The following is a 17,817-nucleotide window of genomic DNA, read 5'->3' as shown; positions in this document are numbered from 1 at the left end:
CAACTGAGGAGAGGAAACCCATGTTCTAAACTTCGTTACTAACTCAGTGTTTGAGAGATAAAAGAGAACTTTAATGGATTATTTAAATATTTATACATTTCATAAAGAGATCAAGTGTTAGCCCCCAAAAAGGGGACTCCTTGATGTCTGAGAACTTCGACTGAAGTAAAATAAAACAAAGGGAAATTATTTAATGAGAAAGTAATTAATTGTTCGAACAAGTTTCCGGCATATCTCAAGAATAACCTTAGTATAAATAATTTTGATAGATTTAATGGTTATTATTAGGGCTAGGACAACAGCATATTCTTTTCATTGTGATGACTCTCGAGTGTGGATCCGTTGATACGTTATATGCTTATATATAGAGTGATGTGGTTCTCGATTGATTAACTGCGTCTAACTTTGTCGGATATATACTCGAGAGTCAAAACAATGAAAAGAATATGCTGTTGTCACAACCCTAGTTATTATATAATAAGTGGACCTTAGGAACAGTATTGGAGAGCTTTTGGGTGAGATTTTTAAAAACATATAAACTTACATTATGTTATACTGACCAGGTTAAAGAAAAGAGGCTTAAGGAAAAATCAAAATAAAAAAGGAGGCATTTTCTTAAATGTTGCGATGGAATTGTCTATCTTGGTTTTGAATAGAGGTTTTACCGGTTCGGAGGCAGACGACAATAAATCTATCTATATATATATATATATATATATATATATATATATATATATATATATATATATATATATATATATATATATAAGTGAACGTGTCTGTGTGTGTGTGTGTGTGTGTGTGTGTGTGTGTGTGTGCATTTCCCTACGCAATAACTCAATTTTAAGTCTACAGACTCGAAATTGGATATACAGGGTACTGAGATTTGGGAAAATATGTGTGACTCGTTTTCGACAAGAAATTTGGCTGTTAAGGGGTCAAAGTTCAACGATTTGACCTTTGAGAACTCTACCAAATTCCTCCGATAATTTTGGGTCTAAACACTTAAAATTTTAGATAGAGGTTCCTTTGACATGGATCTAACTTAATAACTTGATTTGAGCCCAAAACAATAAACGTTAAGGGGTTATAATAGAGGTCAAATTAAAAATAAATTAACCTTTTTTTTTTAATTTTGCTCAACATACACCTCCAAACGCCCGGGCAACGCCGGGCACACATGCTAGTAAATACATATAACAGAAGTAAATGTTAATTATAACTCGAAACGGGAGGTGGCGATGGGCTAGTGGTTAACGATGCGGACTGACAACTTTAGTGTTCTAAGTTCAAATCCAATTCGTTCCACAAAATTCACTTTCACTTAAAATGTTGGCAGCATTCTTTTGGTCCCTCCCGTAAGTACCCGATGTCTTTCTAGAAAGAATTATGACTAGAAATATATTGGGTAAACTAATGTCAACAGTGGATTCATATAATATAATATAATATAATAATTAGAGTTATGACAGCAGAATAATCTTTTCATTGTTTTGACTCGAGTATATATCCGACAAAGTTAGACGCAGTTGATCAATCGAGAACCACATTACTCTATATAAAAGCATATAAGATACCAACGGATATACACTCGAAAGTCAAAACAATGAAAAAAATATGCTGTTGTCCTAGCCCTAATAATAATTACTTGAATCGATGAGACTATTCTAAGAAAAAAGAAACCACACGCGAATCTTCATTGTTTTGTATATATAAAAAAAATATAATAATAAACACTAGCATACACAAATACACTAACACGAACTTCTTCACATACAGAGGTATGGTGATACTCTAATGATGTCTGGGGTGAACTTCTTAAAGTATATAATCAAAAGACTTAAGTATAAGTCCTAGGTACGAGCAAAATGAATGCCGATGCTCAAAATGTATAAACATTTTGACCCCTCCCTTTACTTAAAAATTCACCAATAAAATCAGGAAATTAACCAATTTTAATGAAATTTTCAGTATTTATCAAATAATGATCGCGAGATATAATGAACTAATTATTTTTATTTGAATCTGAGTGGAAATATTTTATTTTGTTTAAACCAAAAATACCTTTACTAAATTTATGGTTTTCAGTAGTAAATAAAAAACGAAAGAATTTATTTTTGCTTTTTTTTATATAAATAAAGCCTCGTAATCTGTAACAATAATAAAATAAAATAATTTTTACGGGAACATTACGAAGAAAGCCCCTAAAGTCCGTATTACTGAATTCGATATAACTCGAAAAAAAAAATGAATTTCTCGAACTACCGATATTATCATTGAATTAAGCATTGTTTATTTAATATTTTCACACACACACACACAAAAAAAAAAAATGATAATAGCAAAAATATTTCTACTTTTTTTTTAAATTACAGATGTCGCATAATTTTTATATGCAAGATTTTAATAATTTCCTTGCTCGCAAGAATGTGGAACTTTCGGCGTAACATAAGTTTTATATAATCTCGAATAATAATTAAAAAATAAATAATTTAAAAACAGGAACATAAAAAATAATTAAATTAAAAAAATGATAAAAATTGATACAAACTTTCATAACAGTAATGTATGGATGCACGTCTTGGGGAGGGAAGAAATATGACACTCTTATCTCCTTTTACTATCATGACTTCATTTTGAAACAGCGTTTCGATTGGCTGAAATTTTGGGCCTCCTTATCGTGTTTACAAAATTTTAGTTTGTTGCATTTTTAGCGAACGGTAAATTACTTGCTTTTTTAGGGCTAATTAAGTTATTTTTGCACAAGCAAAGTGTTTTTATTTTATTTAATTCAATATCTTAGGACTTTACTTTACTAATTATCTTTGAAATAGACCCAGAAAACTAATATTTATCTTTTAAAGGATTTTTACAATGAATTTATTTAACTTCCAAATTTAGCTGAATTAGTTATGAAAGTTATGAAAAATATTTTCACGGCGAGCTACGCCGTGAAAATATTTTTCATAACTTTTTTTCCCCCGTGTACAAATATTTTTTTCGTTTAGGAAATTAACTTTAGTCGCTAATCTTTCAAATACAATAAAAAAGTAGTCGGAAACCTACAAAAAAATTATGATAAATCGACTTTCAAAACTATGGCCCCCTATTTTTGTCCGCCCATTTTTTCCCGTACCTAAGAAGTCCTAATATTGAGAAATAGGAATATTTTGAATATAATTAGACGCCCTCTCCGAGTTTGTGTGGCTGTGGCTATTGCTTCGATTCTCCCACCCTGCAATCCATTGTGTGCGAACTACAAATGATTGTCTTCAAATTCAATATCAACAAATACTTGTCAAACAGTCCTCATAAGTAATCACATTCTGACTATTTCATTCGTCATTTCCAACCCTCCCATAATATTATTCATTATTCAACATTCATATCATTGATCCTTATCTTCGAGTGCATTTTGGCTTTGATAAGTAATGGCTAGTTAGTGTTAAAAACAAAATAAGAACACGAATAATCAACGACAATCGTGTTTGAATAAGAAAAAAACATTACTGCGGGCGAACAATGCGCCACATCGGCCGGAACGTAAAAGAAAAAAAACAAAAAACAAAACAAAACAATATATATATATATATATATATATATATATATATATATATATACACACACACACACACACAGAGTGCCCCCCCCCAAAAAAACGGGCCCCAACTCTAATTAGGCCCCGTTTCTTAGTGTTTTGTCCAAATGAAATGAAACTTTGGTCATAACTAGTTTATTATATTCAAAACATCACATCAAAACACTTGGGTCTTTGGCCTTTTTTGTCCGTTCTACAGCATATGTTTTAGATGACCTCCATTTAGCTTTTGTTTTTTTTGGGGGGGGGGGTCACCCTGTATATATATATATTGAAAACCTTTGAGATGTGTAATTTTTTTTTTTATTTATCTATTTGCGGATTGTTGTCCTCATCTTCATAGTTGTTGTTGTTTTACCACGTTTCGGAGCCCGTGGCGCAGTAGCCAGAGGCTTTGAATCTGTACGGTTCTAGGTGAGGATTGTCTGAAGGTAGCGGTTTCAATCCGCTCCAAAGCAAGCAAAAAGATTAGTTCGCCAAAAGGTGGTGACAGTTACGAGACTCAGCATTCCTATCCCGTTGCGGTTAATCACCTGAAGAAGGCCAGAGGGTGAGTTGGTGGAAACGTGATTAAACAACAACAACAACAACAACAACAAAAATGAAGATAATCGTCCGCAAATAAATAGTAAGGATTAAACATTAGTCAGAAAGAAAATAATGCACTTTTTTCTTTTATAAACAGTTTTGGTGAAGGTACAGAACAGTTAACGAAGATCCCCATTCTCATGTTAAAAATGTTTTTCTACCTAATTATGTTATTATTTAGAAACACATTTTAAACACAGTGTTAACTATTCTGTACCTTCGCTCGGTTTTCTAGTAAACAATACATACATTTTTCAAAGGTCTTACCTTTTCTCGGGCCGTTTTATGATTTCCTTCCATTCTGTTAGACTTATTTTTCGAAGCCTAAAACATTATTTTGACGCGATTACTTGTGCCGAACGCTGTTGCTACACAAGTTGTACGCTAACAAAGCCGCTGCTGAAAATTCAATCCGTGTTTTTAAAAGATATATTTCAGTTGAACTCATCCGACACGTTAATAGCTGCCTTTAAGACGTAACTTTAAAGTTAGTCAGTATAAGTATATACAAAGCTGTTTCAAAAATGAATCAGCAGAGCCCAAATAGTCTGACGCAGAAAGTAGTTTTTTTTCTTTCTAGGCTAGCAGAGAAATCCGGCGTTACACGGAAACAATAGCTTCAAACTTGAAAGGGTGGACCATTCAATTATTTTATCATATATAGGAGCTCGAAATTGAAAGTGGTCCGTATATATTAAACGAAGAATTCGGTGTCACAAACACTAAGCAGTTAACACTAAGCTGCTTCCTGCAAGAAGACTGAATTCTTTTTAGTCGGCTATGATGACCTGAATAGAAGCAAACAGAAATAGGCTGCACTGGCTGCATGCATTTCTTGGATTCAATGCCGTCTTCTCCGCCTGCGTCACTTAAGAAGATGTTTCTGTAAACTTAATTTCAACTCTCCAGCTGCTAAGAAAATTCTGAGTCTATTTAACCATGTGTAATACGAAGGGCGTCGTATCTTAATTACACCCAAATTATTTTTTCTTTCTTTCTTCTTATCAGATTTCTATTAGTGTTTTTGTGTAGTATAATTTCTAGTCTCATTGGTTGGTAGAATCAAGAAAAGTAGAAAGTGGATCTTGGATTTACTTTTGGGAGTCGCGTAACTCGTTTCCCTTATTTTATCCTTTAGTCCTCACATTCCATGAGCGGTGTTTCTGACAAAGAGGGAACAATTGCTGTTTCCTGGATCAGAATCTATTCCACTTAACACTTATCTTTGTTATAAGCGTTTTTTAATTTTTTTTTTTTTTTTTTTTTTTACTTTATAGTTTTAGTTCCTTACATCAAGTGGTTTTTCTGCTTTGCCTGGAGCGATTTTTATAATGATGCGACGTAAATTTATTTATTTATTTATTTATCTCTCTCTCTCTCCCTCCCTCTCCTTTAGAGATTTAACTTGCATATATACAACTATTGTATATTGACACAAAACTAAAACAATTGGAAGAAAAATTGTTAATCATTTTTTTTATATAAGGACGAGCAGTTTATATATTTTCGATTATTATTCAAATCTTGTACCCAACATTAAAACGTGATTAAACTGTTACTCGTTGGAGTTGGCAGTTTTGTAACTTTCGCTTATTTTATCCTTTAATCCTCATATTCCATGATCGATATTTCTGACAAAAAGGGAATAATTGCTGTTTCCTGCGCCAGAATCTATTCCATCTTATACTTGACAAGAGTGTAACTTTGAAGTAGTAATTTTAGCTCTTTATATCAAGTGGCTTCATGTCTTGTCTAAAGCGATTTTCATTTTAAGAAAAAAAATCAGGTTGGACCTTTAACAAACTCTGAATGAAAATAAGTTTAATATTGTAAAACGCAGTTTATATAGATTAGCACAAAAGTCACTTTTAGCTCTTGGTTAAAAACAAGTTCAAAGCGTTTGAATTTTATCTTTTATGGCATATCAGCGCTAGGATCTATTAAGTTTTAAGAAACCCCACAAAATAGTCGAAACAAGAGTAAATACCAAATGAAACGTAAAATAATGATTCTTCTTTAAAAGACTAAAGTGGCTATGTTTATGAGAATTATAATAATTTAAATATAAATCGAGTATTTGGTGAGAATGAATTCATTTTAAAACGAGAATTTAGAAGGATAAGGACACGATATCTGTGTTTGTTTATTAAAAAGTTTTGTAAATCAAAATTTTTAAATCCGACGCCCTACATTAAAAATAGATACTTAATATATCCCCCTTTCTTTTTTTGTTTTTAAATAAATGTTTCCCGACATCGAAAATCACTTTGTAATGAAAAACAATGCGCGTAGAAAATCAACCGGTGTTTATACTAAGGCGTCCCTTTTGCTTTGTTTATCTTGTGGTATCCTTAAATCCTACTTGATCGCAACACTTTATGGGTTATTTAATGCTGAAATACACAACTATAAAAGACTGTTTATTTCTTTATTTGTAGACTTTTATCCTCATCTTCATAATTGTTGTTGTTGTTTCACCACGTTTCGGCCATTTTATCCTCGAGTCTTCTTCAGGTGATTAACCGCGACGAGATAGGAATGCTGAGTCTCGTAACTGTATCCTCAGTAATTACTGCCTTCCATAGTTGTTGTCGTCTCACCACGTTTTGACCAACTAATCCTCTGGCCGGCTTTGGATAGGATTGAAACCGCCATCTTTAGTCAATGCTCACCTGGAACCGTAGAGATTCAACACCTCTATCCACTGAGCCACGGTCTCCCGAAGGGAGATCAAGGTTGAATTTTGGGTTTTATAAATCCAAGTTTTTCGTTCTTATCTGGTCTTCCATTATCGGGTCCGTATCGAATATATTCAGGAATATATATATATTATTGGAATTTTTGGAGATGAGTAATTTGTATATTTACTTATTTGTGGACTGTTATCCTTATCTTCATAGTTGTTGTTGTTGTTTTACCACGTTTCGACCAACTTTATCCTCTCGTTTTCTTCAGATGATTTACGACGACGGGATAAGAATGCTAAGCTTCGCAACTGTATTCCCAGTAATTACTGCCTTGCATAGTTGTTGTTGTCTCAGCACGTTTAAAATAAACGACTAAATGTATGTAGATCATTGGCAGCAAGGTGTATATTTTACCCCGAACGGAGGAATGTTATCTATATTTTTCTCAGTGTAACACAACCGGAGAGATTCAACTGATTTTGATCCTGGCTTTGTAAATTGCATAGTCACAGTTGGTATCCATTACGCTATACTTGTACCTCCCCTACGCATTTGAAAGTGTTCAAGGGTGTCTCGGGATTGTGACGCCAAACGGCAGGTGTTTAGCTATAACGTAGGTAATAAGTGTCCATTTCCAAACTTAAAGACAATACTTTGAATTAAAATTAATTAAAACGATGTTTCTGTACAAGTGTTAAAGATTAAATAAAACCTTAAAAAGTAAGAAGGAGAACTACAAATTAGGAAGCTTTTATCAACTAAAAGCGAATCAAGCCCAGCTGTGTCACCTTGCTTCTGCTATGATGTGTTAGAACTTGTTCAACTGGATTTTCCGTTTCGTATCAATGACACTATGGATATTGTAAGGTCACACTTTGATATCTAGCTGATAAAACCCAAACAATACAATCGGTAACGATACATTTTAAGTGCAGATTTGATCCTAGTTCTTTTATTAATTACTTTTCTAGACCGATGCGTAACGTGTTACGAGAACGGTTAATCTCCGCGCAATCGTTGTTAGCAACTACTTTTAGTCGATCGAAGATTGGAACCAAAATGTCGAAGAATGGAGACTTTCACGAATTCCCTTTAGTGCACTTGTGACCTGATCTCAGGATTTGGCAGAAACTATTTTTGAGCATCTTTGTGTATAGCCAAGAACATTTAATGTAAACAGAGATTAAAAGCTATTGTTTTAGTGAAGGATATATATATATATATATATATATATATATATATATATATATATATATATATATATATATATATATATATATATATATATCCCCCCTGAGTGCCCGGCGTAACCAGGGTGTATGGAGGTGGGTGTTGAGCAAAAAAAAGTAGTAGTAGGCTCTAACCCGTACCGCGAATGAGGAAAATAACGTGGAAAAAACGTGACATCTTTGCTGTTGCGTCGATCGCAAAACCAGAAGTTGCGAACGTCAAAATTAAAGATAGTCAATCGAAAAGAGGGGATGACTTGCGAAAATATTGACAAAGAAAGCGAATCCTTTTTGTAGAAAACTGCCCAGTTGAGGGTGAAGGAATTAATGTTTTTGGCCAATTTTTCGATATTTGTCCCCCGAAAGTTCGAGATTTAAAACCATACCGGTTTCGTCACGTTCTGACGCCTCTGTCAAAAGATTTTTGCAGACATGCAGACACACATACAAACACACAGACTTTTGGGATTTATATTATAGACTAGCAGGGATACCCAGCGTTGCTCGGAACCGTATAAAACAATGAGAAAAATGAAGCTACTTTTGAACATACCTATTATTTTAAGATAGAGAAATTTTTTATGTCTATGTATTATTTGCTATCTCGAGCAAAAAAATATTTTACCTACCCTAGGACGGATATTACACATGCATGAAATAATTGTACCTTCTCTAGGATAGGTAATTTACCTTCGCTAATACGGGTAATGTACAACACATATTCAAAATAATATTACCTACCTTCAGACGGGTAATATAAATACACATATGAAACAATTTAACATACTCTCGGCAGGTATTGTACAACATATATGAAACTAGCCTGGGTGCCGGTGTTTCCCGGGTGTTTGGAGGTATGTGTTTAACAAAGAAAAAAAGTGGTAGTAGGCAAGCTGGCACTGCAGAGGAGGAAAACAACGTGGAAAAAAAAACGTGGCATGTTTGCCCTTGCATCCATCGCCAAACCGGAAGTGGCGAAGGTGTAAATTAAGGCTAGTCAATCGAAAAGAGGGGATGACTTTCGAAAATATCGGCTAAAAACACAACACCTCCTTGCAGAAAAGTTCACAGTTGAGGGTGAAGGAATTTTTTTTTTTTTTTTTTTACATTTCACCCCAGTTTGATGTAGGGGGCTACTATTAGGGACACAGGCTACAGAGGTGCTAGGTGAGGAGTTGGACAGCAAGATGTCGGTTCACGTTACACTTGAACTTCTGCATTTCAGTACAGTTGGGGAAGCAGGGACCTGGCAGAGAGTTCCAAAGTTTAGCGGTTCTAGGGAAGAAACTACTGGAGTAAAAGGCTCTCTTACATCTAGGGATCTCAACTGTGAAGGGGTGGGATTTTGCTGCTTGTCAGGTTTGTCGGGGGTATTTAAGTAGAGGGGGTACAAGTGCTTGCAGTTCGTCGGAGCATTCACCATTAAAGTACTTGTAGAACAGGCAGAAGGATGCTACATTGCGTCGATGGGACAGAGGTTGAAGCTTGGATGAAAGTTCAGGACCTATTAGGTTTGTGACTCTCTTTTGAACCTTCTCTAGGAGCGAGAGACTAGTAGCAGATGCACCGGCCCAAATATGACAACAATACTCCATACATGGGCGAATGGTGGCCTTATAGAGGTACAGGATACTTTCAGGCGTTAGTAGCTTTCTAGCACGGTAGAGAGAACCTACCTTTTTCGAAGCGGGCTTGGCAATGCTCTCAATATAATTGTTCCAACTCATTTTTCATGTGAACGTAAGGCCGAGGAGTTTAAAAGATGTGCTTTCAGATAAAGATTCATTGGTCATTGCTATTGGTGGTAGAGAAGGTTTCTTGTAGTTATTGAAGGAAACAAGTTTAGTCTTGGTAGCATTGAATGTGACCATCCACTTTTTTCCCCATTCCACTACAGATTGGAGGCCATCTTCGAGTGTTTCTGTCATTTCTTTAGATATGTGTTCATTTGTTTTCCTGTCGTGTCTGTTATAGAGCGTGGTGTCATCAGCATATATACCCATCTCACAGACAATTTTGTCAGGGAGGTCATTTATGAATATTAGGAATAATAGAGGCCCAAGGATAGACCCCTGAGGCACTCTCGCATTCATATCCTATTGTTTGGATGTACGGCCATCGAGGACAACCTGGATTTTTCTCTTGTCTAAGAAGGATTTAATTATGTTAAAGATTCTTCCAGTGATACCGTATGGTCTGATTTTTCTGAGAAGACCTTCATGCCATACCCTGTCAAAAGCCTTAGATATATCTCTACCCTCCCCTGCTTTGTCAAGTGAACGGTATATACACTCTGAGATTACAGTTAGAATGTATTCTGTGGAACGGGCTTGCCTAAATCCATATTGTTGGGCGGTCAGTGTTTCTGTCGAATCCCTGTGCTTTGACTTCTACGCCTGGCGAAGTAATGTTTTAGCCAATTTTTCGATATTTGTCATCGAGCTTCAAAACAAAATCGATCTCGTGAAAATCCGTCGCCTATGTCGAAAGTTTTAGGCATACATACATACATGATGATTGCAACGTCTTGTCAGACGAGTGCCATTCCCTCAGACATTTAAAATCCATGAGCCCAAATGTCTGAGGGAGTATCTATACAAATATGATGTTACAGAGTCTTAGCTTTGTATGACAGCTAAGTCTCTCTCTCTCGGTTCAAAATGTTGAGACCCAGCAACAAGCAAGAGCAAGATAGCCAGCAACAAATTAAACTGCAGACCAGCTTAATGCGGGTACTGGTCTTCCGCTTTATGGCTTTTTAAATCAGAGATTTTCTTCTCCTAGAAAGGTTGCCTTCACCACGGCTTACGGGAGCCCTCTCTACCCCAATACACATATACACACACAAATATACACGGTACTAGTTGGCCGTTGATCCAGAAAAAGAGTTCATTCGCCCTTTGGAAGGTCTTGTTTTTAATCCTTCAGGGAGACTAGCCGCCCTCCTCACCAAACAAGTCTGGTGGGGGAACCAGTTTAGTCGCCGGTGACCCGACCATGAGGCAGATAGTACTGGGTTACATGGTACCAGTAGCATATGGTACCAGTAGCTACATACATACATACATACATACATACATACATACATTTAAACAGACAGGTGAGATTTATATTATAGATTTCTCTTTCCACCAAGGCCACCATAATTTTAGGAAAAATGAAATCATTTTTAGAAGATGGATTATTAGGATTTCCAAATTAATACATAAATACATTGTCTTGGTTAATGATTATGCAACCCTTGCTTCACCATAAATTTCAACATTCCTGGGTTTCTATCCTTCCTCACTATCGGCACTACAATTTTTAGAAAAACTATGTCATTTTTGGAAGATGTCTTAGCAGAATTTTCAAATTAATACATAAATACATTCACACAGTTAGCGATTAGACAACCCTTGCTTCATTATAAAATTCCACATTACTGGGTTTCACTTTCTTTCCTCACTGCCAACACCAATTTTTCTTGGAAAAAAGACGTCATTTTCGGAAGATTACTCAGCAGGTTTTACAAATAAATACACAAATACTTTGAACAGCTTAGTTATTAGGAAACCAACGCTTCACTATAACATTATACATTACTGTATTTTCCCCTCCCGACTACCGACACCATCATTTTTAGTGAAATGATATCATTTCTTGAACATAACTCAGGAGGTTTTCCAAATAATTACATAAATGCATTGACACAGATGGTGAAGAGGCAACTTTTACTTAACCATGAATTTCAATATTAATGTAGTTCCTTTCTCCCCACCACCGACAACATAGTAGTAAGAGAAACGATGTCATTTCCGGATATTATTCTATATTTTTGGAATATGATATTGTGGGAGATTGCTTTGTGACCCCCAAAACGGACATTACTCCCTCCAGCCCCATCCACAAAGATAAGGTTTGGTAATCCCTATAAAATCCAGAGCATGATTAAAAGCAACATAATCATGCTTCTTTCTACCCACTGTGACGTCATTCCCGGATGATAACATTGAAAATTCAGAAAAGTATTGATCACCCCTACAGAAACTAGCCTAGTTCACCTTTACAGAACATCAACAATATATATGAATTAAAGTAATTTTCAGATCGTAAACTGCTTCAGCAATTTCCAGAACTAACTCCATATTCCAGCGACTGTAAAAAATATATAAGTAATAAAGTAATTTTGAGATCATAAACTGTTTCAGTTATCTCCGGGACTAACTTCATATCCTCCAACACACAAAAACCATTACAGGAAATAAAGTCATTTTTAGATCAAAAACTGTTTCGGCAATTTCTGGGACTGACTTTGTATCCTACAACCCTCATTCCATCATGAACGATTCTGGGTCTTCTGCTTATATATATTTACACCTATCTCATTATATCCCAGATGACATCGCATCTTCTGCTAGTTATATTTCAACCAATCTCATTCAATTCGGGGTGACGCCGGATCTTTGCTATTATTTATTTCCACCTATCTCATTCAATCCCGGGCAACGCGATTTTGTCTGCTAGTATTTATTCACATCTATCTCATTTAATGCTGGACGACGCCTGCCTTGCTACCAGTATATATTTCAATCTATCTCATTCAATCCCGGGCGATGGCGGGCCTTCAGATAGTAATTAGGAACCTGTGATTTTGGGAAAATCTACAACAGTTTAGTAAATAATGGGCAGTCAACGATTCCCCACTATAAAACAATTATGAGGTTGCTTGCATGGCAACCGACAAGGCTAATCTGCTTGCCAGTCGGTTTGCCTCAAACTCCACACTGGACCCGGCACACCACTCCCTCCCCGACTTTCCTTTGCAGACAGACGCCACACTAGACGATTTGAAAATCATCCCTTCTCAGGTGTATGGTATCATAAAAAATCTTGACACCTCAAAATCATGTGGACCAGATCTCATCCCGGCTGTGCTAATAAAAAAATGCTCTGCTGAGGTTGCTGCAGTTCTCTCCAAACTTTACAATAAATGCTTTAACGAATCTTGCTTTCCCGACTGCTGGAAAACCGTTTCTGTGGTACCAGTCTTCAAGAATTCTGGTGAAAAAACTGACCCATTAAATAATCACCCCATTAGCCTCCTCCCGCTTTTCGTCAAAATATTTGAGTCCTTAGTTAATCAAGCCTTAGTCCAACACCTAACAGCTGCTAAACTACTGACCGACAAACACTATGGATTCAGGCAAACCCGTTCAACAGCAGATATCTTAACGGTAGTCTCTGAACGTATATTCCGTTCACTGGACAAAACAGGGGAGGGTAGAGCGGTAGCCCTTGATATATCTAAGGTTTTTGACAGGGTTAGGCACGATGGTCTTCTAAGGAAAATTAGATCATATGGTATCACTGGAAGAATACATAATGTAATTAAATCCTTCTTAAGAGAAAAAACCAAGTTGTCCTCCACGGTCGTACATCCAAACAATATGACATAAATGCGGGAGTACCCCAAGGTCTATCCTTGAACCTTTATTATTCCTGATATTTGTAAATGACTTCCCTGATAAAATTGTTTCGGAGATCGGTATATTTGCCGATGACACGACCCTCTATAACAGGCATAAGGGGGAAACAAATGAACACATATCTAAGGAAATGGCAAAAACACTAGAGGATGCCCTCTAATCTGTAGTGGGATGGGAACAAAAATAGATGGTCAAATTCAATGCTGCCAAGACTAAGCTTGTTTCCTTAAATAACTACAAGAAACCTTTTCTACCACCAATAGCAATGGCCAAGAACACACTGCCTGAAAGTACTTCCTTTAAACTCCTCGGCCTAACGCTTACAGGGAACATGAACTGGAATATATACATTGAGAACATTGCCAAAGCTGCTGCAAAGAAGGTGGGCTCTCTCTACCGTGCCAGAAAATTATTTACGACTGAACATATCCTGTACCTCTATAAGGCCACTATTCGCCTATATAAGAGCCAGGTACGCCCAAGGATGGAGTACTGTTGCCACATCTGGGCAGGAGCTGCTAGAAAGGACTTATCCTGCCTTGATAGAGTTCAAAATAGACTTCGTAGCCTCGTAGTGAATGTCATTTTCTCTTCCCTGCAACCTCTTCCTCATAGAAGAGATGTTGCGAGTTTGTCTCTGCTTTATCGTTATTTTCATGGCAAGTGCTCGGCTGAGCTCCAATCTATGGTCCCCCCTCGCCAGACTTTCACAAGAAACACCCGTCTAGCAGAAAACACTATCAATAATTTCCCCCACTCTTTATCTGTGCCTAAACCTAAACGTAGATTCCATGAACAAAGCTTCTTCCTTAGAACTGCACGCCTGTGGAATTACCTTCCGTTTTCCTGCTTTCCAGCTAACTACAATATGGTTGTCTTCAAGTCTAACATAAACAAGTTTTTGATGAGGCGTTCCATATAAGTTAACAAATTTACCGAATTTCCACTATTAACGATTACTATATTGTCCAATCTCTACTGTACGCTCTTTAACCCTTATCATCGAGTGGCCTGTTGGCCTTGATAAGTGGTGATGCCTATGTAAAAAATGTATGGAGTACTGTTGTCACATTTGGGCTGGTGCATCTGCTGTTTGTCTCTCACTCCTGGACAGGGTTCAAAAGAGAGTCGCCAACCTGATAGGTCCTGAACTGTCATCTAGGCTTCAGTCTCTGTCCCATCGACGAAATGTTGCATCCCTCTGCCTGTTCTACAAATGCATTAATGGTGAATGCTCTGACGAACTGAAAACACTTGTACCTCCTCGACGTGACTACCCCCAACAAACCCGACAAGCAACTAAGTCACACCCCTTTTCAGTAGAGATCCCTAGGTGTAAGAAATCCTTTTACTCCAATAGTTTCTTCCCCAGAACTGCAAGTCTTTGGAACTCCCTTCCAGGATACTGCTTTCCCAACTGTACTGATATGCAGAAGTTCAAGCATAATATAAACAAATATCTTTCTACTCATCTCTCGTCATAATGCCCCCGCTAATTATTTCCCCGATAGTAGCCCCCTACTTCAAAGTGGCTTGTTTGGGGTGAAAATTGAAAAATAAAAATAAATAAAAGTAAGTCTTTAGAGAAACAAACGTTGATTAACTCATATTATCCCATTCTTCCCTCCCATACTCGAATAAACAGTAGCATATAATGTTTTGGATTATGACTCGGCAGTTTAGAGTTTCATCTATTGTTTTCTTTTAAAAAACATAGCAACTGGTATATGGATCTTCGTATCTGTAATTTTCAATTATTATTTTTTTCTTTCTCATCGATTTTCGATTAAATTAGTTTAAAATATCTACCAATAGGCAACAAAGCATCTATCATCGTAGTTGTTGTTCCAGGTTATACAACGTAACATTTAGTCCATATGCCACGACTTTCTCTTAGTGATCGTCAGAATCTTCTTCTGGTTTATCCACTCGAGAAATCGGCCGCAGATGTAAATGTGATGTGAAAACTGTACAAAAGATTGTGTAAAAGCACCAAAACACCGGCAGTATTCGTGATACGCCTAAATCTGGTCGTACTAGAGTTACTTCTAACTGGGAAGACAATACTATCAAGATCCGCAGCCTAAGAAACAGATTTGAAACGCCCCCCCCCCAAATCTAACAACAGCGCAATCTTGTTGAAAAGTGCTCTATTTCTACTGTCAAGAACAGATTAAAGGAATTTAATTTGTGAAGATATGTTGCAAGACGCAAGCCAATGTTTTCTGTAAAGAACAGAAAGCGCTGTCTGGACTTCGTCAGATGCAATAAAGATCATGATTCTTCATATTGGTCAAAAGTGCTTTTTAGTGACGAAAGCAAGTTCAATAGGTTAGGCAGTGATGGTAGGCAGTACGTCTGTCGGAGGAAAGATGAAGAATTTAATCCTAGGTGCTCAGTTTCAACGCTACAAAGTGGTTGCAGTTCAGTTTTAGCGTGGGGCATTATTAGTACCAATGGTCCAGGGCCTATAGTTCGCTTGCAAGGTTGAATTACTTTGATGAAGTCCATTAATATGTTGACAGCATTTTCTACCTTACTTTGGTCGGAATTTAGATGATAATCCCATCTTCATGTAGGATAATGCTCTCATTCACACAGCTGGCAATGTCAAGAGGTTCTTGGAAGAGCATGATATTTCGTGTTTGGATTGGCCTGCATAATCTCCAGACCTCAATCCTATCGAAAACGTATGGCATAACATCAAGTAACAGCTACGCAATGATAAAATTTCAAATTTGGAAGAACTTTGGACAAAAATTAAAGAAGAGTGGGGTGCCCTTTCCCCAGAGTATTGTTGCAGTCTAATTCAAGGAATTCCCAAAAGATTGCAGGCTGTCAAATTGCATAAAGGCTATGCTACTAAATATTAACTAGTTCGTTGTGTTCCTGTTGTATTTGCATTGCATTAATGTCCTAAAGTTACATTTAAATAACAATTTTCCATTGTGCGGACTTTCTTTTTGCCTCCTTAATTTGAAGTTATTTTTTTTAATTGACGTGAACACTAGAATATTTCAATTAAAAGTCAAATATGAACAGGTAAAATCATAGATGAATAAAAGACGAATCAAATGAGGTATAGTTTGTTTAAATACTTACATTAAATTTAGTTTAAATTTGCAGTTTTTGAAAAAAATTAAAAGTGCGGACATTCTTTTTGCCGCCTGTGTATATACTAGTGTAGATTTGGTCTCTATCTAATCGAAACTATTATATTCTATCTATTAATTGTAGCATTGTACTATCTTTTAATATTCAATCCGGTTCACTATGCTATTTGAAACTATTCTTTAACACTCAATTCAGAGTAGGTAGTGTAGTATCTGTTCTGCTGTCATATCATCTTCTCAACATTACCTTCTGTTTTTATTTGGTGGAGGCAGTATAGTATCTGTTCTGTTATAGTAATTTCGTCCATCCAAAGATTACCTTCTCCTTTTTGGTGTGAGGGGACAATAGTGACATACTGTTAAAAATATGCAATTTTTGTTATGATATTAATATTTTATCGCATGTTTATATCTATCTACATCTCTCCCCTTCTCTTTCTCATATATATATATATATATATATATATATATATATATATATATATATATATATATATATAGGTTAATCATTTACTTGAAACGTATTCAGTTTATACAAATCGTAATGGATTTAAAAACCTTTCTCATAAATAAAGACTTTTATATTGAAAACAAATTTATATAAATTTTGAAAATTTTGAAAAGGTCCAAGCTCAATGAATGCCTTTTTTATTGAGTTCCATAGCACATATAGTGTAATATAATAATTTTTCAAATTCCAAATATTAAGTTTTTCTCAGTTGGTCATTGATTACTTTTCAAACGGTAGCCATTCCAATATTGTTTTGTATTGCGATTAATAAGTACACATAATTATATTATTGCTTTATATTTAGTTACATACTCATTAGATGTTTATCCTCAATGCGGCCCTGTCGGTGGGGCATTAGAATACGCCGACTGCCCCCCTGCAGAGGGTAAAAGTCCCTCAATGGGGGTCCTGGATATGACCTTAAACTATATCCAGTGGTGAGGCCCCAGCTTGTGGGCTTTGGGGAGTGTGGAGCCACCCTTTAATTACCATTGCTCCCAGGTCCACTCTGTACCTGTTAGGGTCCCAACTATGGGTTAAATAGAAACCGACGTGAAAACAACAAATATATTCTATTAAAAATATTTTTCTTAAATCTTTGGATTCGGCATTAAATAACCCGA

General features: G+C 36.1%; 1 protein-coding gene across 7 annotated transcripts in view; it reads right to left on the bottom strand.

Moving 5' to 3' along the window:
* Window positions 1-17,817, bottom strand: part of LOC145284908 (transient receptor potential cation channel subfamily M member-like 2) — a 297,757-nt gene that overhangs the window by 185,400 nt on the left and 94,540 nt on the right. For 2 of the 7 annotated variants that reach the window (XM_080133988.1, XM_080133989.1), the window contains exon 1: window positions 4,454-5,556. The exons of the other annotated variants lie outside the window; for them this stretch is intronic. In XM_080133988.1, coding sequence (XP_079990114.1) covers window positions 4,454-4,486 — 33 coding nt within the window. In that variant the 5' untranslated portion in view covers window positions 4,487-5,556. Of the gene's footprint in view, window positions 1-4,453; window positions 5,557-17,817 lie in introns of those variants that run through there. 7 annotated transcript variants of the gene reach the window in all.

This window comes from Euprymna scolopes, chromosome 9 (assembly GCF_053919585.1).
Source record: "Euprymna scolopes isolate OS-2025 chromosome 9, ASM5391958v1, whole genome shotgun sequence".
Lineage (NCBI taxonomy): Eukaryota > Metazoa > Mollusca > Cephalopoda > Sepiida > Sepiolidae > Euprymna > Euprymna scolopes.
This window is presented reverse-complemented; position numbering and strand designations above follow the sequence as displayed.